This window comes from Nerophis lumbriciformis, linkage group LG10 (assembly GCF_033978685.3).
Source record: "Nerophis lumbriciformis linkage group LG10, RoL_Nlum_v2.1, whole genome shotgun sequence".
In the NCBI taxonomy this organism is placed as follows: Eukaryota; Metazoa; Chordata; class Actinopteri; order Syngnathiformes; family Syngnathidae; genus Nerophis; species Nerophis lumbriciformis.
Window position 1 is genome coordinate 19,753,046 of NC_084557.2, and position 21,407 is coordinate 19,774,452.

At 39.9% G+C, this 21,407-nt stretch overlaps 1 protein-coding gene across 2 annotated transcripts in view; it reads right to left on the bottom strand.

Moving 5' to 3' along the window:
- Positions 1-21,407, bottom strand: part of LOC133612574 (neural-cadherin-like) — a 347,009-nt gene that overhangs the window by 203,853 nt on the left and 121,749 nt on the right. For both annotated transcript variants that reach the window (XM_061970110.1, XM_061970109.1), the window contains exons 2-3: positions 15,513-15,710; positions 1,945-2,170 (exon numbers count right to left, since the gene is read on the bottom strand). In XM_061970110.1, coding sequence (XP_061826094.1) covers positions 1,945-2,170; positions 15,513-15,639 — 353 coding nt within the window. In that variant the 5' untranslated portion in view covers positions 15,640-15,710. The remainder of the gene's footprint in view (positions 1-1,944; positions 2,171-15,512; positions 15,711-21,407) is intronic.

The following is a 21,407-nucleotide window of genomic DNA, read 5'->3' on the forward strand; positions in this document are numbered from 1 at the left end:
CCAACGCACCGATTTAAATAATACATTCCACTTTTCTGCTGCTCCGTAATTTCCGTTCCGCATTTTCCAGCACACCTTCAACACATCCACAGGTCTGTGAATTCTCACGCAGTTGCTTTTAGCTGCTGGCATTACACGACAGGCTCTTCTCACTCTTTCCTGTGTCTCACTCTCACAGACAGCAAGTGCACCTTCTTACACACGTCACATACTGTCACGTCATACGTCACATACTGTCACGTCATACGTCACATACGTATACGTCCTCCCCGAGCAGAGAGGTAGCAGCATGGCTAACGTTAGCCGTGATGCTAGCGCAGCCATGCGAGCAATGCTCCCTCTAAGGTGCTCGCCTGTGCAATTGCGCACTGTTTAAGCGTCCTCTGCACATAGCAATTATATGCCACGCACAAAATCAAATTAGAAAATAAGCGCATAACAATTTTCGACACACGGACACGACAGAGAAAACAGTTTTCGTCATCATTGTTCAAATATTGTGACGTCTGTCGAGACGCTTATCTCCATTCGGTGCCACACACCCACACCATCAAAATGCGAGGCAAAAATTTCCGCATCAACACCGTATGAAAAAATTAGTGATTTTTTTAGTTGTGATTTCCTTCTCTGCATGAAAGTTTAAAAGTAGCATATATTAATGCAGTATGAAGAATAATGTTTTAATGTAGACATGCAAGCCTTGAAAGAAAATTTTGAAAATCAAGACTACATTTCCTGCAAATGGGTGCATTTCTACCCTATATTTTAACTTTAGATTTATTCTCATATCAAACTCTTTTGGCTGTCTTTTTGACACTTACATCCGGCGCCCCCCTCCACACCCTGGATTATAAATAATGTGAATAATTCAATGTGATTATCTTGTGTGATGACTGTATTATGATGATAGTATATATCTGTATCATGAATCAATTTAAGTGGACCCCGACTTAAACAAGTTGAAAAACTTATTCGGGTGTTACCATTTAGTGCTCAATTGTACGGAATATGTACTTCACTGTGCAACCTACTAATAAAAGTCTCAATCAATCAATCAAAACACATAGAATCATCATACTGCTGTGATTATATGCATCAAGTGTTCATTCAAGGCTAAGGCAAAATATCGAGATATATATTGTGTATCGCAATATGGCCTTAAAATATCGCAATATTAAAAAAAGACCATATCGCCCAGCCCTTGTTCAATGATGCCATTTCTGTTTGTCATGTATAATTTTGTCTATTTTGTGTTTATCCTTGAATAAACAGGTCAGTTTCTTGTTACCAATCATTGTGTATTATTCAAACTCCCCTAATTCAGCTGGCTAGTTGTTATCAAGAGTACTAAAACCCTTTTCAACACGATTCTGACAACTAAGTGGGCTAAATAACTTTAAACTTTAATACATGCTCAGATAGGCCAGTATCGGTCAGTATCGGTATCGGTCAGTATCGGTATCGGATCGGAAATGCAAAAACAATATCGGTATCGGATCGGAAGTGCAAAAACCTGGATCGGGACATCCCTAACAGCTACAACTGTTTTCTGGTCCACTGAGACTAGTATTCACTGTTTTTGGCCCTCATCAAAAGGTTATTTTGACATCATTCCCCTTTCATCCGACTATCTAGAATTAAATGGCATATTTCATGGTGAGAAATTCCTACCATTTGTCATAAAAGAGTCGACTCGAGATTGAAGCACTGAAAGGTTTAGGTCAATGTGATTTAGTAAAGCTAACTGGGAATTTTTCGCTTGTCTATAATAAGTGACAATGCCTTAAAGTATTTCAAATAAAATAAATGTCAAAGGGCAACATCGCAGCAGCATATATGTCAGTTTTCTAGATGCGAGGCGGAGCACTCTCGCTGTGGCGGGATAATGATGTTGCTCGCGTGCATCAGCCATAATGCATTCCTGTTTACACATGCTCAACTCACGGCTGTCCTTCAGGCGTGTTCTCTGGTATGGAGCTGGAGTAACTCGCGTTGGTGAACTGCGGCGCTCTGGCTCCAGCAACTACAGAAATCACAGCGGGGGCACTGCGGCCGCCCAGGCCATCGGTGGCCACGACACTTAACAAGTACTCTCTGTCCCGCTGGAGCATGTGGCCTGTGGTCGCCACCTGGCCTGTCTTCTTGTCCACGGCAAAACAGCCATCGCCTCCTGTGAGGAAATACACACAAAATATTGTTAAGCACTCCAAAAGATCTAATACCATTCAAACACTGACGTTAAACACTAACCCCAATCGGAGCCTCAAATGTGTGTTTCCCTATCGTTGACTATGGTGAGTAGAAAAACATCATTTCATTTGATTAAATTGTAGTCAAGTACAAAACCCAAACCAGTGAAGTCGGCACGTTGTGTGAATCGTAAATAAAAACAGAATACAATTATTTGCTAATGATTTTCAACCTATATTCAATTGAATAGACTGCAGACGTTTGAACTGTAAAACTTTGTTATTTTTTGCAAATATCAGCTCATTTGGAATTTGATGCCTCTGACATGTTTCAAAAAAGCTGGCACAAGTAGCAAAAAAAAAGACTGAAAAAGTTGAGGAATGCTCATCAATCACTGATTTGGAACATTCCACAGGTGAACAGGGTAATTGGGAACAGGTGGGTGCCATGATTGGGTATACAAGCAGCTTCTATGAAATGCTCAGACATTCACAAACAAGGATGGGGCAAGGGTCACCACTTGAACAAATGTGTGAGCAAATTGTCGAACAGTTTAAGAACAACATTTCTCAACGAGCTATTGCAAGGAATTTAGGGATTTCCCCATCTACCGTCCGTAATATCATCAAAAGGTTCAGAGAATCTGGAGAAATCACTGCACGTAAGCAGCTAAGCCCGTGACCTTCGAGCCCTCAGGCGGTACTGCATCAAAATCAGTAAAGGATATCACCACATGGGCTCAGGAACACTTCAGAAAACCACTGTCAGTAACTACAGTTGGTCGCTACATCTGTAAGTGCAAGTTACAACTCTACTATGTAAAGTGAAAGCCATTTATCAACAACACCCAGAAACGCTGTGCCCGAGCTCATCTAGTGAGACCACGCCCCGATGCAAGATGGCGCCAGTATGTGCTTTGGCCTGCCGTCTCTCGCTGTCAGCTCTGTTCGTTTTTGTGTTTTTTGCGTCTATTTTCGTCTCTGTCAGCTCACTGCTTGTGTATGACCGCCAAACACTGTTGGATCTTTGCCCCTCTCCCACTGATATGATCAACTTCGACGTTGGTTTTTCGACGTCCCAGTCAGCTTTTTCACCTGGCCGGATTCCTGCCTTCCTTTCCCGCCCCCTGGCTCCTCTCCCCCGGCGGAAGCGTCTCCGGCGCCGCGGTAAACGTGGCGGCCAGCTGGTGAAAGTTAGGGCACTCCTGGCCCGGCTTCCCGTGGCTCCCCGAAGGAGGAATGGTGCGGTATCCGGTCTCCTCCTGCACCCACGATCGCTCAATCCCATCGGCTCCTGGCTGGTTCCTATCGTTGGTTTGGAGGAAGAAGCTTGCCGTCGTCGCTCCTGCTGTCCCCGCCCCCGGAGGCGCGGGGTGGATCACCGCCACCTGCGGGCTGTGTGTCGGGCCCCACCCGGATTAATTGCGGCCTTGGACGTGCTGGCCCCCGCCAGGTTCGGTCTTGTGAACGCAAGATCTTTGACAAACAAAACTTTTATCCTGAAGGATTTCTTCACTTCCCGCGGACTGGACTTCCTCTGTGTGACGGAGACATGGCTGAGAGCCGGTGAGTCCGCCCCTCTTAATGAACTTCTGCCTCCGGAGTGTTCCTACTTTAATTCCCCACGGCCGTCCGGTCGAAAAGGAGGAGGATTAGCAGTCGTTTTTAAAAATGACTTTAAATGCCGTCAGATCCGCCTACAATCCTCCTTTTCAAGCTTCGAACTGTGCATGTTTGAACTGGGTCTTTCTGATGTCGTCCTGTGTGCCGTCATCTATCGACCACCCAAGTACCACAAAGACTTTATAACTGACTTTTCTGAATTTCTGGCTGAAATCCTGCCCAAATATGATCGTGTCCTTATTGTGGGTGATTTTAATATTCACACCTGCTGTCCAGACGAGCCGCTTTCCAGGAGCTTCCTGAATATAATCGACTCATTTAACTTTGTACAGTCTGTGTGTGGTTCTACACATGAACGCGGGCATACACTCGATTTAGTGCTCTCGTATGGTTTGTGTGTTTTTAATTTGGACATTTGCGACGCTGTGTTCTCTGATCACATGCCGATCCTGTTTGATATTGCCACGCAGTGTCCAGTTAAATTGTGCGCACCGCCCCAACGCTCTCGCATGTTTAATTCTTCGTCTCCTGCTCGGTTCTCCTCTATTTTTTCGACTCTTTGTGATGATAATTCTGCAGCATCTGTGTGTCTGAATACTGAAGAGTTGGTTTCTGGGTTCAACTCTATTTGTTTACAAACACTGGACACAATCGCGCCTTTCAAATGCCGCCGCTCTAAAGCCACGCCTCAGCCCTGGTTGAATGACGTCACTCGGGCTGCCAGGTGCGTATGTAGAAGAGCAGAGAGAAAATGGAAAAAAGACAGGCTGCATGTGTCCTTTGCCATTTTTAAAGAAAGCCTGTTTTCCTTTCAGATGACTGTAAAAGCAGAAATGAATATATAGCTATCTCAGATTATATCTTCTAACTGTAACAACCCCACAGTTCTGTTTAAAACTATTAACACTGTCATTGATGCTCCAAAATCTGCTGGTTTTGATGCTTCTTTTGAATTCTGTGAAAATTGTCTCCATTTTTTCACTGACAAAATTGTGTCAACTAGAGCCAGTCTATCTCAGCCTTCATATGACCCTTCTGTTCCCCTGCATTTCTCTTCTGTTTTCCATCAGTTTGAGCCGGTGTCCTTTTCTTTTTTAAGTGACACAGTTAGTCATATGAAGCCCTCTGGTTCTCCTGCAGATGCCCTCCCACCTCGCCTGTTTAAGGAGGTACTTGCTACTATTGGATCAAGTGTCCTTAACATTATCAATAGTAGCCTCTCTTCTGGAATAGTTCCAGTAGAGTTTAAACATGCAGTGGTACGACCTCTACTTAAAAAACCCAGCCTCGACCCCTCTCTCCTCTCTAACTTCAGACCTATCTCTAATCTTCCATACATTTCCAAAATATTAGAGAAGGTTGTCTACAGTCAGTTGTTGCCCTTCTTAGAGGATAATGGTATCACTGAGCTGTTCCAGTCCGGTTTTAAAGCCCTCCACAGCACAGAGTCAGCGCTTCTAAAAGTTTTTAACGATATCCTCCTGTCCACTGATTCTGGTAAATATGTTGTCCTGGTGCTTTTAGATCTGTCTGCTGCGTTCGACACCGTCGACCACGCCACCTTAATCACTCGTCTTGAGAACTGTGTGGGCATTAAGGGCGCCGCCCTCAACTGGTTCCGGTCGTACCTAACCGACAGGAGTTTTTATGTAAAAGTAGACAGTTTTATGTCGTCCACAGCTCCTTTACCACATGGGGTCCCCCAGGGCTCAATCCTTGCCCCAATTTTATTTGCGCTTTACCTTCTCCCCCTTGGTTCTATTTTTAGGAAGTACAGTATTGCATTTCATTTTTATGCCGATGATTGCCAGATTTATTTTCCCATGGCACAAAATAACACGGTTCAACGTCTTATTGACTGCCTGCACGACATCAAAGTCTGGCTTTCAGCTAACTTCCTGAGCCTAAATGAAGATAAAACAGAAGTTATGTTGTTCGGTCCAAGTCGCTCTCCCTCCCCCAACGTTGACCTCGGCACTCTGACCCCGTATCTCAGCGACTGTGTCACAAACCTGGGGGTAAAGTTTGACTCAGATTTTAAATTCGAAAAACAAATCAGCAGCGTCGTTCAAAAAAGCTTTTATCAATTACGCCAAATAGCGAAAGTGAAACCGCTTCTATCAAGACATGATCTTGAGAAATTAATCCACGCCTTTATCTCGACTCGTCTTGATTATTGTAATGCCCTGTATGTAGGCATTAGCCAGGCCTCTCTCGCCCGCCTGCAGCTCGTGCAGAACTCTGCTGCTCGTCTGCTAACACAGACCCGCAGACGTGAGCACATCACCCCTATTTTAGCGTCCCTTCACTGGCTCCCTGTGCGTTACCGAATCAATTTTAAAATCCTTTTATTTGTTTTTAAATGTCTAAACAACCTCGCGCCAACCTATCTCTCCGACCTCCTTCAGCCTTACTGCCCCACCCGATCCTTAAGATCAGCCGATCAGCTGCTGTTGACGGTCCCTGACACAAGGCTGAAGCTTAGAGGTGACAGAGCTTTCGCCGTTGCTGCTCCCAAGCTCTGGAACGACCTACCCCTGAGTGTTAGACAAGCCTCCTCTCTTCCTGTTTTTAAATCTCTCTTAAAAACATACTTTCATTCCATGGCTTTTAACACTGAGTGATATCCATCCTGCAATGGCGCCCCATAATACACCTGCTGTGATCCTGTTTTTATGTTTTTATGTTTTTATTAATTCTATTTTAATTATTTATTTTTTATCGTGTTCTGTTTGTGTTGTGTTGTGTTGTGTTTGCTCGGTACTCGTTTTATCTTTTAACCTGTTCATTGTACAGCACTTTGGCTACCCCTGTGGTAAATTTTAAATGTGCTTTATAAATAAAGTTGATTTGATTTGATTTGATCTAAGATGAACTGATGCAAAGTGTAAAAGTGTTCTGTGGTCGGACGAGTCCACATTTCAAATTATTTTTGGAAGCTGTGGACGTCGTGTTCTCCGGAACAAAGAGGAGAAGAACCATCCGGATTGTTATAGGCGCAAAGTTTAAAAGCCAGCATCTGTGATGGTATGGGGGTGTATTAGTGCCCAAGGCATGGGTAACTTACACATCTGTGAAGGCACCATTAATGCTGAAAGGCACATACAGGTTTTGGAGCAACATATGTTGTCATCCAAGCAACGTTATCATGGACGCCCCTGCTTATTTCAGCAAGAGAATGCCAAGCCACGAGTGACAACAGTGTGGCTTCATAGTAAAAGAGTGTGGGTAGTAGACTGGCCTGCCTGTAGTCCAGACCTGTCTCCCATTGAAAATGTGTGGCGCATTATGAAGCCTAAAATACCACAACGGACACCCCGGACTGTTGAACAACTTAAGCTGTACATCAAGCAAGAATGGGAAAGAATTCCACCTGAAAAGCTTCAAAAATGTGTCTCCTCAGTTCCCAAACGTTTACTGAGTGTTGTTAAAAGGAAAGGCCATGTAATACAGTGGTAGAATTGCCCCTGTGCCAACTTTTTTGCAATTTGTTGCTGCCATTAAATTCTAAGTTCATGATTATTTGCAAAAAAAAATGGGTTTCTCAGTTCGAACATTAAATATCTTGTCTATTCAATTGAATATAAGTTGAAAAGTATTTGCAAATAATTGTATTCTGTTTTTATTTACGAATTACACAACGTGCCAAGTTCACTGATTTTGGGTTTTGTATGCATGTATGTATGTTTGCATGTAAAATATATTTGTCTCCCAGTAAGTGTGGGAGCCAAATTATGGCCCCAGACACCCAGAAAGCCCAACCCAAAACAGCAGGAGCCGTACCCAGAGAACATGGAACCACTGGCCTCACGCAGGCACGCCGGCCAGCTACAGGACCCCCAGAACCTGCGGCCCAGCAGCAGGCCGTGGATGGTCCTGCCTGGCCAATGATGGGCCTGCCCGGACAAGGACAAGACACGGGAGAAGCAAGAGACAACCAGCCCCCAAGCCAGTGAGAGACCACACCCCACGCAGGCAGAAAGACGGGATGCCTTAACTCGAGGTGCCCAGAGACTCACCGCAGCCGGACGGGAAAACCGCCCCGCCCCACAAGCGACAAGGCCTCCACCCCCCCCCATTCCCCAGGCGAGCATGGCGGGGTTAATCCCAGGCCACCCCATTCAAGTCAGCCGCAGCAGGACTGCTGAGCACGGGGCTTGTTATCATTTTAAGAGGGATGTGTCATTATGACTGTATTTGTTTATTCTCATTATTTGTGTTATTTTGCCACTGTTAGATTGTCATTATAATTTATTAGAGAATAGAAATAGTTGCATGAAAGACTATAAACATGACCAAAATATGTTTTCCATGAACACCTCTGTACTAAAATGACTAGATTTTGTTGATGGGCAAAACAGATCACCTTGGCATTTAATTATAAAGTAAGCTTTTCTCAGTGCACAATTATTTAACATAAAAAGTGCACTATATCACATATTTGGGACAAAATCTGGCAACAAATTGCTGACTGTAAGTGAATATAATTGGTTGCAATCCCTATTGTCTATTCCAGAAAACCAATGGATCGGAATACTCTTAAGGCCTAACAACATAGGTCTTCAGTTGCAGGCTAAGTGGTGATAAATCGTCTCTATTTGGTCTGTAATTGTTTTTTCTTGCAGACACAACAGTAATGGTACACAATAATATTGTGACACCTGGTCTATGAATCAAGCAGGGACTGAAAATAGACATAAATACTGAGTTCTTGCATCCATAACAGCTTCCATCTTTACTCTTTCCTTGCTTTGTGTGCGGGATCCCAGTTCTGTTGGAACATAAAAAGGGCTTCCCCAAAGTGTTTCAAATGAAGCATAGATTTGTCCAAAGAAATTCTCAGTCTGGGGAAAACTGAAGGCCTGATTTACTGAAGGTTTGCGTGCCTTAAAACGCCACACGTACAGCTGGCCCACTAAACATGAGCAAAGTGGATTGCGTATGTTAAGTGAGCAGAATAAGACGTTCAATCCATTTTTGCGTCTCTGTCTTCATTAATATGCAAAATAAATGTTGATCATCAAAACGCCCTTAATACTGCGAGAAGAAGATCCAAGTGTAGTTATTTAGCACGTGCAATGTGATTTATCAATACTCATCACCATTTTGCGTTTTATTTCGCGGAAAGACTGGCAAACAGTTCCACACACGGCTGCAGGATCAGTGCTCGCACTGCAAAGATAGACGATGGACGGACAAGAATCCTCCGATGGTGACAAATAAATTTTTTTTGACATATTTTCTATTCAGCAACATAATTTTATAATTTTATAGCTGCTAGAGGACTTAAGGGGATGATGAAAAATGAATTCAATTGATGCGTTTTGGTGTCCTTTAGTATTGTTTGTTTTTTCACATACACTATATATGTTACTAAAATATTTCTTATATGAAAAACACTTTTTGTGTGTCTTGAGTGAAGTAAGTGCAGCCTCCCTCCAATGAGCGCACCTTCAGCATAAAGATACAAATAAAAAGTGGTTTCATTCGAGATTCACTGCACGGCCGTTCCTAAAATGGTCGTAAAAAGTGGTACGTAACGTATCCCCCGCTTGTTTGAAAACATGGCAAAACACCACAGGTAGGAGCATGATAAAATTAATTTGCAGTAAACAAGAGTGTCTCCATTGTGATGGCCCATATAGTACACGCAAAATCCTCATCTAAATAAGGCGGCCTGCTTCACTTTTCAATTGCACACGCAGTCTTAGAGGATCGGACAAAACGCGGCAATGAATAGTACACGCTATTTCATTGTTTGCACACGCTGTTTAGCGTGTGGTATTTGGATCTTAGTAAATCGGGCCCCAAATGTTCAACCCAACCAAATGGTTGATTACTTACTGTGCATGGAGACGATTGCACAATATACAATATAAATTACATACATTTAGCTGGCGTTACAGCTTTTGATACTATCCTCATGAGTGATAATGCAGGTTGATGACACATTCTAGTTCGTTATAACGGATATGATTCATTTGTTTCAGACATGTTTATCAAGTTACATTAAAGAACGTCATGTTTACACATTTGAACATATCTGAAATGAAGTAGGAAGGAGCAAAACTAATAGTTAATCCTACCCCTTCTCCTTGTATTTGACTAATACTTCATTAACACCATAACTCTGACATGTGTACATTAAGTTCATACACAAATATCACTACATATTCTCTACTGCTCGCTAGTGTTACCATATCTGAGTTATTGTGCAGAAATATGGGGAAATAACTACAAATGTGCGCTACATTCGCTAACCGTGTTACAAAAAAGATCAGTTAGAATAATACATAATGTTGGATATAGAGAACACACAAACCCTTTATTTATTAAGTCAGAAATATTAAAGTTCGGTGATTTGGTAAAATTGCAAACAGCTAAAATGATGTACAAAGCAAACTATAACCTGCTACCAAAGAATGTACAACAATTCTTCTCAACTAAAGAGGAGAAATATAACCTTAGAGGAAAAAATAATTTAAAACATTTATATGCACGTACAACACTTAGAACTTTTCTTTTAGCATATCAGTATGTGGAATTAAATTATGGAATGGATTAAGTAAAGAAGTTAAAAATTGTACTGATATGATCCAGTTTAAGAGGTTGTTCAAAATAATAGTGCTTACAGAGTACAAAAAAGAAGAATTATGAGAAATACTTTCAACCTTATTGAAAATAAGATATTCTTCATCTCAGTATGTTAATAATGACTGAATTAATTAAGTAATTACATATTACAAAACTGTTGTATACTAATTCATAGATGTTATTTTATTATATAAAAAGGTCAGTAAATGATTCTATATATTTGTAAACGCTTTGAAGTGGGAAAGGGGTAGGATTAAATAAGCTTTGCTTCTTCCTACTCCTTTTCGCGCATGATGTAAAATTAAATGAAAAGAAGTTTACTTCCTCATTTGATCAATTAAAGCAGAAGTCATAGTCATGGAGCCACGAGCTGTGGAAACTAGCTCTCCAAACTGCTCAACAGACTCAATAAGTCCACTGTGACGTTTTAGTGAATTTACGAAACTGAAACAAAACAAAATAAATGCTATTGTAAGTTAATACTTCTAACACAGACACCCATAAACGTGTTAGCATAATAGCCAATGCTAATGACGCTAGTGTCATTACATTACGATAACTCTTACAAATATGCATGAAAACACTCCTGCAGACATCACACATGGGACGGTTTAGTAAGCATGGATATTTTTACTTATAATGTAAAACTTGCAAATGTTGCATGAAGTGATGAATGAAGAATCCATTCGAGAAAAAACGCTATGGACGGCTAGAAGACGGAACAGCACTTACACTTCCGGTTGAAAGCTCAGTCTAAACAGAAGGGCAATGCAGCACTGAAGCACCTGCAGTGAGCGAACTCGTAGTTTACGTTATATGCCAAATATTATATTATGATATACACTATATTGCCAAAAGTATTTTGCCACCCATCCAAATGATCAAAATCAGGTGTACTAATCACTTGGCCCGGTGTATAAAATCAAACACTTAGGCATGCAGACAGTTTCAGACTTGTGAAAGAATGGGCCGCTCTCAGTGATTTCCAGCGTGGAACTGTCATACGATGCCACCTGTGCAACAAATCCAGTCGTGAAATGTCCTTTCTCCTAAATATTCCAAAGTCAACTTTATTATAAGAAAAATTAAGAGTTTGGGAACAACAGCAACTCAGCCACCAAGTGGTAGGCCACGTAAACTGACAGAGAGGAGTCAGCGGATGCTGAAGCGCATAGTGCAAAGACTTTCTGCACAGGCTGTTGCTACAGAGCTCCAAACTTCATGTGACCTTCCAATTAGCCCACGTACAGTACGCAGAGAGCTTCATGGAATGGGGTTCCATGGCCGAGCAGATGCATCTAAGCCATATATCACCAAGTCCAATGCAAAGCGTGGGATGCAGTGGTGTAAAGCACATTGCCACTGGACTCTAGAGCAGTGGTTCTCAACCTTTTTTCAGTGATGTACCCCCTGTGAAAATGTTTTTAATTTAAGTTCCCCCTAATCAGAGCAAAGCATTTTTGGTTGAAAAAAAGAGATAAAGAAGCAAAATACAGCACTATGTCATCAGTTTCTGATTTATTAAATTGTATAACAGTGCAAAATATTGCTAATTTGTAGTGGTCTTTCTTCAACAATTTGATGGAACAATCCCAATTAAATAGTCCTTTGCAGTGATATTATTTCCTCAGCTAATGTCAGCAAACAATCACAACTTCTGCCAGTGGTGAAGCTTAAATTGAGGTCAGACATCCTTGCCTCGCTGGTTCTCATCCTCTTGAGGCTTTTGGATCTAAGCGAATAATGTGAGGGTTAAATAAATGATCTTGACATAGGGCTCGAATTTCCCTGAAGGTAATAAAAAAAAAACAGAATTTGGCTCATGCCGTTTGAAGAAGACCTTTGCTACTTACAGCCGCTCTGACCATGCAAACGGGCGCTCTTTGGCAATTAACGTATTCTTGGGCTTGCATCAGGGAGCTGTGCAATGGACTAGTGTGCATCAGAGGGAAGTCAGTAGTGTTTTGTAAAACCCCATTGGGGGGATTAGCACATCCCCCTTTCTCTCCGACATGCCAACAAACCTCTATCCCCAAAACCACCAGGGGGTCTTGATTTTTGGCAGACTTCCAACAGCCCACTATACGTATTTCTACGTGCTTTCGTGATTGTCTGTGTACACCATACTTGCCAACCCTCCCGGATTTTCCGGGAGACTCCCGAAATTCAGCGCCTCTCCCGAAAACCTCCCGGGACAAATTTTCTCCCGAAAATCTCCCGAAATTCAGGCGGACTCAGGTCCTCCACAATATGTTGTCAACTGGTTCCGGTCGTACCTAACCGACAGGAGTTTTTGTGTAAAAGTAGACAGTTTTATGTCGTCCACAGCTCCTTTACCACATGGGGTCCCCCAGGGCTCAATCCTTGCCCCAATTTTATTTGCGCTTTACCTTCTCCCCCTTGGTTCTATTTTTAGGAAGTACAGTATTGCATTTCATTTTTATGCCGATGATTGCCAGATTTATTTTCCCATGGCACAAAATAACACGGTTCAACGTCTTATTGACTGCCTGCCCGACATCAAAGTCTGGCTTTCAGCTAACTTCCTGAGCCTAAATGAAGATAAAACAGAAGTTATGTTGTTCGGTCCAAGTCGCTCTCCCTCCCCCAACGTTGACCTCGGCACTCTGACCCCGTATCTCAGCGACTGTGTCACAAACCTGGGGGTAAAGTTTGACTCAGATTTTAAATTCGAAAAACAAATCAGCAGCGTCGTTCAAAAAAGCTTTTATCAATTACGCCAAATAGCGAAAGTGAAACCGCTTCTATCAAGACATGATCTTGAGAAATTAATCCACGCTTTTATCTCGACTCGTCTTGACTACTGCAATGCCTTGTATGTTGGCATTAGCCAGGCCTCCCTCGCCCGCCTGCAGCTCGTGCAGAACTCTGCTGCTCGTCTGCTAACACAGACCCGCAGACGTGGGCACATCACCCCTATTTTAGCGTCCCTTCACTGGCTCCCTGTGCGTTACCGAATACATTTTAAACTCCTTTTATTTGTTTTTAAATGTCTAAACAACCTCGCGCCAACCTATCTCTCCGACCTCCTTCAGCCTTACTGCCCCACCCGATCCTTAAGATCAGCCGATCAGCTGCTGTTGACGGTCCCTGACACAAGGCTGAAGCTTAGAGGTGACAGAGCTTTCGCCGTTGCTGCTCCCAAGCTCTGGAACGACCTACCCCTGAGTGTTAGACAAGCCTCCTCTCTTCCTGTTTTTAAATCTCTCTTAAAAACACTTTTATTCCATGGCTTTTAACACTGAGTGATATCCATCCTGCAATGGCGCCCCATAATACACCTGCTGTGATCCTGTTTTTATGTTTTTATGTTTTTATTAATTCTATTTTAATTATTTATTTTTTTATCGTGTTCTGTTTGTGTTGTGTTGTGTTTGCTCGGTACTCGTTTTATCTTTTAACCTGTTCATTGTACAGCACTTTGGCTACCCCTGTGGTAAATTTTAAATGTGCTCTATAAATAAAGTTGATTTGATTTGATTTGATATAAAAAAGCGTACCTGCCCAATGACGTTATAACTGTAGAATGATGGAGGGCGAGTTCTTGGTTTCTTATGTGGGTTTATTGTTAGGCAGTTTCATTAACGTCCTCCCAGCGCGGCAACAACACACAACAACAGCAGTCACTTTTTTGTATACCGTAAAGCAGTTCGTCTGCCGTAAACAGCAATGTTGTGACACTCTTAAACAGGACAATACTGCCATCTAGTGCATTTGATAAAAGCACTTTTGTGCGTGCCACACAGCAATGCATCAGAGAGGGTGTTCAGCATGGTTCGAAAAATAGTGACAGAGAATAGAACAAGGATGGACAATTCAACCCTTAACTCAACAATGAGTAGATGAGTGTTATGTGTGTGTATATGTGTAAATAAATGAACACTGAAATTCAAGTATTTATTTATATATATATATATATATATATATATAATAAAATAAATATATATATATATATATAGAATTCGCTGAACGTCAAGTATTTCTTATATATATATATATATATATATATATATATATATATATATATATATATATATATATATATATATATATATATATAAGAAATACTTGACGTTCAACACTGAAATTCAAGTATTTATTTTTATATATATATATATATATATATATATATATATATATATATATAATAAAATAAATATATATATATATATATAGAATTCGCTGAACGTCAAGTATTTCTTATATATATATATATATATATATATATATATATATATAAGAAATACTTGACGTTTTTATTATATATATATATATATATATATTTATTTTATTATATATATATATATATATATATATATATATATATATATATATATATATATATATATATAAAAATAAATACTTGAATTTCAGTGTTCATTTATTTACACATATACACACACATAACACTCATCTACTCATTGTTGAGTTAAGGGTTGAATTGTCCATCCTTGTTCTATTCTCTGTCACTATTTTTCGAACCATGCTGAACACCCTCTCTGGTGCATTGCTGTGTGGCACGCACAAAAGTGCTAAAAGGGGAGGGGTATATTTACATATATATATATATATATATATATATATATATATATATAAGAAATACTTGACTTGGTGAATTCTAGCTGTAAATATACCCCTCCCCTTTTAGCCACGCCCCCAACCACGCACCCCCCCCCCCGCCCACCCACCTCCCCCCACCTCCCGAAATCGGAGGTCTCAAGGTAGGCAAGTATGGTGTACACGGAAAAATCGAGTAGCAAACACATCTGCAGGAGTCTATGATAAGGGAATAAGGGAAGGAATACATGTGTGAAGGCCTCTGGCTGTAAATCTGAATGTGCATGCGTAGGAAAGAGATACCGAAGCTAAGATAAATGTTGTGAAGGAGACAAAAAAACGAATGTACGCCTTCATAGCGTATGAATGCATGAATGAATGTGTGAACGCCTCTGGCTGGCTGTCTGAGTGACTGTGCCTGGGCCTGACTATTCGGTTTTACTCCCATGGCTCCACAAGCGCAACAGCTCTGCCTACTGTTTCCCATCCATGCATTTCAATGTGTAAAAAAAGCAGGCAAAATCTTACCATCAGCCAAAAAGTATTCCACCGCCCCGCTTCTGCCCTCATCTCTATCAAGGGCCTGGAGCTGATAGACAACGGTCCCTGCAGGGGCATCGTGGGACACCCCGGCCTGGTACGGGTAAGGCTTCATATTCCACTCGGGGACATTGTCGTTGACATCGGTGATCGTCAGCTTCACCTTGTTCAGGTACCAGTCAGGGCCTGGGGTGAAAGGCAGAGATAGTGACTGAGCTATGGCGACTGAAAGTGACAGCTGTCATGGAAGTGTATGAGTCGAGTGTAGACATGCAGCCAGCAGAATCTGGAGCACCAGTCGGCTGAAAAATGCATATTTCATCATCATGTACAAAGACGCATCAAAACATCAAGAAAACACTGGCCCTTTTGAAGTAGGACAAACTCCAATAATTATATACAAGTGCAGAGTTTCATAAACACAGCGGTTTAGACCAGTGGTTCTCAAATGGGGGTACACGTACCCCTGGGGGTACTTGAAGGTATGCCAAGGGGTACGTAAGATTTTTTTTAAATATTCTAAAAATAGCAACAATTCAAAAATCTTTTATAAATATATTTATTGAATAATACTTCAACAAAATATGAATGTAAGTTCATAAACTGAACATCAAATCAAGTATTCATTACAATGCAACAATGCAATATTCAATGTTGACAGCTAGATTTTTTGTGGACATGTTCCATAAATATTGATGTTAAAGATTTCTTCTTTTTTTTGAAGAAATGTTTAGAATTAAGTTCATGAATCCAGATGGATCTCTATTACAATCCCCAAAGAGGGCAAGTTAAGTTGATGATAACTTCTATGTGTAGAAATCTTTATTTATAATTTAATCACTTGTTTATTCTTCAACAAGTTTTTAGTTATTTTTATATATATATTTTCCAAATAGTTCAAGAAAGACCACTACAAATGAGCAATATTTTGCACTGTTATACAATGTAATAAATCAGAAACTGATGACATAGTGCTGTATTTTACTTCTTTATCTCTTTTTTTCAATCAAAAATGCTTTGCTCTGATTCATTAGGGGGTACTTGAATTAAAAAAATGTTCACAGGGGGTACATCACTGAAAAAGGTTGAGAACTACTGGTTTAGACAATGCAATAATAATATCAGAATCAGAATCAGAAATACTTTAATAATCTCCAAGGGAAAATGAAGATTTTCAGCACAATCCCATTCAGGAGCAGACAAACAATACAGGGAGACAGAACAGGGTCTGCCAACTTCCTTACAAAAAAGGTGAGAAACAGGTAAACGCTGGGGAGCCGGGGGGATAACATGCTATTGTCAGGGACTGTTTACGTACGCCAAACCAGCACAAAGTACAGACATGGAAACTGAAATAGGTCAGTATTTTAAAGTATATGGTAAAATAGAAACCCACACCGGATAACCTCACATTATCAACAACACCAAATAGCAGTGTAAATATGTACTTATGTTAGATTTGGCGCTTAAAAGTTACTAGGCCTAGCTTATTAGCATGTAGCATTCTCTTCTTCTACTGTCTTTACATTACCACATAGCTAACAAGCTGAAATTACCAAAATCTACCCCTAGTGTTTGAGAGGCACACCGCGTATGACCAACAGTTACTTTAGAGACAACGTAAAACTTCACATGTAGGTGTGAAAATAGAAGAAACTGAATTATTTGACAGATCAGACTAATTTTGTACATAGAAACGTATTGACTGTAAAAAAAAAAGTGACAGACAAGGCAGCAAAAAATCAGTCAATGATTACTTTCAAACTAGTAAAAATAACATTTATATAATGTGCTGTCATCTGTGTCAGTAAAAATGTCCACTTCACATTTCACCCGAGAAGAATTCAATTTGCAAGTTGAGAAAATATGTTGCAGTAAATTGTATATGATTTCCATGTTTTACACACACACACACACACACACACACACACACACACACACACACACACACACACACACACACACACACACACACACACACACACACACACACACACACACACACACACACAGAATACAGTTGTAGTCCAAGTACCATTAAAAAATCGCTACTAAATAAATCAGAAGTTACTCACAAGTTACTAAATACTTGAGTAGTTTTTTTCATGTATTACTTATTTACTCTTACTCAAGTACTTACTTTGATTTGTGTTTTACTTTTACTTGACTCATATTACTCTAAAGTAACGGTACTCTTAATTGAATACAATTTTCGGGTACTCAACCCACCTCTGGTGGGCGTGCTTTTTACAAGTGATGACACGTGCAAAAAAAGGTGCATGTCTTTGTCTGCTGACTAATGATTCAAATTGTTGTTTAATGAAATATACAACGGAAATACAACCATTTTAGGTGTACCGTATTTTTCGGACTATAAGTCGCAGTTTTTTTCAGTGTTTGGCCGGGGGTGCAACTTATACTCAGGAGCGACTTATGTGTGAAATTATTCACACATTACCGTAAAAATAATGTTATTTAGCTCATTCACGTAAGAGACTAGACGTATAAGATTTCATGGGATTTAGCGATCAGGAGTGACAGATTGTTTGGTAAACGTATAGCATGTTCTATATGTTATAGTTATTTAAATGACTCTTACCATAATATGTTACGTTAACATACCAGGCACGTTCTCAGTTGGTTATTTATGCCTCATATAACGTACACTTATTCAGCCTGTTGTTCACTATTCTCTATTTATTTTAAATTGTCTTTCAAATGTCTATTCTTGGTGTTGGGTTTTATCAAATAAATTTCCCCCAAAAATGTGACTTATACTCCAGTGCGACTTATATATGTTTTTTTCCTTATTTATTATGCATTTTCGGCAGGTGCGAGTTATACTCCGGTGCGATTTATAATCCGAAAAATACGGTAGTTAGTTTTTTTTAATTTTCTTTTATGCATTTTGGAATGAAATTCAAATTAACCAATATTTGTTCTGTTTTTCAAAGCCCATTCATAAATGGATATTCAATGACCAAAAAATACACTAAATGTGGGCATCCCATACAATCAGGCAGTTAGCGCACTTGTGCTGTTGCCAATACACGTTTCTATGGTGCAAAAGTAAAGTGGGTATTTTAAGTTGTTTTTGCATATGTTAGCTATGATCTTGTGTCCATGTAGCATGAAGAAACGTCAGATGATATGCCAAGCAGTTCGCTGGGCTGCCAGATTGAGACCATCTGCTTTAACCTAGAAAATTAAAACCTCATGGTGCAACATGGATATGCCCACAAGCATAGCTGTTTAGCACGTCTGCCTTCCTGCACGCCAAATCTGATTTTTTTGCATTCAAGCGATACGGATTTAATTTTTTGGTTTTCCAGTTTAAATGCTCTAAAGTATCTCAAATCTGATCTTTTTGCATCATATTTGGGCCACACCAGGAGGTAGTCCAAATCCGGAATCTGATCTTTTCAAATGTAACGTGAGACTAAACAGAAATGCGCCCGAAATGCGACCTGAATGCGACTTTTGCGTTAACTTTGGGTGAGCTATGTCATTTGTGTCCGTGGGAAAAGACACAGCCCGTGTGCTGAAGTGGAAACGTCATCACAACATCCGGTTTTGTTGAGCAAAGGTGTCGTTCGGAGGCCATATTTTTGGTACATCACATGTCAATAGTGCAGAAATAATAGGCTACCGTATTTTCGGACTATAAATCGCTCCGGAGTATAAGTCGCACCGGCAGAAAATGCATAATAAAGAAGGGAAAAAACATATATAAGTCGCACTTAAGTATAAGCCGCATTTTTTGGGGACATTTTTTGATAAAACCCAACACCAAGAATAGACATTTGAAAGGCAATTTAAAATAAATAAAGAATAGTGAACAACAGGCTGAATACGTGTACGTTATATGACGCATAAATAACCAACTGAGAACGTGCCTGGTATGTTAACGTAACATATTATGGTAAGAGTCATTCAAATAACTATAACATATAGAGCATTCTATACGTTTATCAAACAATCTGTCACTCCTAATCGCTAAATCCCATGAAATCTTATACGTCTAGTCTCTTACGTGAATGAGCTAAATAATATTATTTGACATTTTACGGTAATGTGTTAATAATTTCACACATAAGTCGCTCCTGAGTATAAGTCGCACCCCCGGCCAAACTATGAAAAAAAGCGCGACTTATAGTCCGAAAAAAATACGGTATATATAATGTGCGTACATATATTTTGACTCTGAAGGAATAGCGATTGTTAAAGGACCGGAATTGATGCTTTGGCGTATTTGCTTACATGTTACGTACATTGCGTAAGTTGTTTACGTAAGTGAATTAGAAATTAAAGCTAACGTGAATCCACGCTAATGTTCGTGCCTCGTCTACTTAACAGCCATAAAAATAAATAAAACACATATATTTCACTATATATCCATTCATGCATTATAATACTGTAATTTATTTTCACGTTAAATTTTTTTTTTTTTTTTTTTTTTTTTTGTCCTGTCCAGCTTCTCAGGTAAATCATATAGTTGATGTAGATGCCCATATCGGCTGTTCAGATTTACTTTACAAAAGAGAAGTGGAGGATACTTCTCTTGTTTCCTTATTTGTATTTGACTTTATTAAATGTATTTATATTATCATTTGGTGCCGCCGGGCCGGAGCAGGAGGGGATAGAAAGAGAGAAAAAAGAAGACAGAGGGGGAAATTGTGGGGACAAGAAGGAGATTAGACAGAGGAACAAAAACAACAACAGCAAACACAACAACAATAGAGCAACATCAGCAAATACGACATGTACAAATATGATGGTAAAAGTGATAGCAAATAAGCAGTTAGCGAACATAAAAAATAATACAGAAATGACAATGAGCATTATTACACTACAAATGGAGCAATACAAATACCGCTATTGATTATGAACAATACCAATAATTTACCTCTATTATCAACAATACAGTTGTTCAAATGCAACAATACATATACGTAATGATAATTTGAGATACGAAAGAATACAGAAAAATGGAGGGGGAGAAAGAGAAGCAACCTACATTAACCTTGTAGATTGTTATAGTAACAATAGGTTAAGCTTTGTCAGTGTGCTATGTGTTATACCCAGTTTACCCTAGGGCAACAACGTTAATATATGTTTGATGAAATGTGATTATGTGCATGAGTGTACGTAGGCATATGTACTTGTATATGTACAGTATGTGTATATGTATGTTTGTACAGTGAATGTATATGTACAGTGTGTGTTTATGTGTTCGTACAGTGAATGTATATGAAAAAAATTTTTTTAAGGTGTGGTGACTTTTATTTTATTTTGTCGGATAAGGAGCGACTTCCATGCTCAATTACGGAATCTGGTCAACTTCCTTTGTTTTCACTTTATCGAACCGTGCATGCAAGTTGTCATGACTTGGTCCTGGGTGTTTGCTTTTCCGGAATGCAACGGAAAGTTGGCTCGGGCGAGACGGGAATGTAAATACATGATTTATATATAAAAAAAAAATACAAACGAAAAGCGCGCACAGTGGCGGAGAACAAACTATGAAACCAAAAGACTATAGCATTAATAAACAAAACTTACTTGGCATGGACTAAAAGGAGCAGCATGAACGATGGACATGAAATCAAGTGTCAGAAATGTGCAGAGCATAATTGTGGGATGTCACCAGAAAGACAAACTGAAAACAATGAACTTAAATACTACAGACATGATTAACAAAAAGAGGTGTGTGACTCAAAACGTGAAACAGGTGCGTGACGTGACAGGTGAAAACTAATGGTTGCTATGGTGACAAAACAAAAGTGCACAAAAAGTCCAAAAAACAAAACCGAACATGACCAAAACAAAAACATGATCACACAGACATGACACAAGTGACATCGAGACCACATTGGGGCCACATTG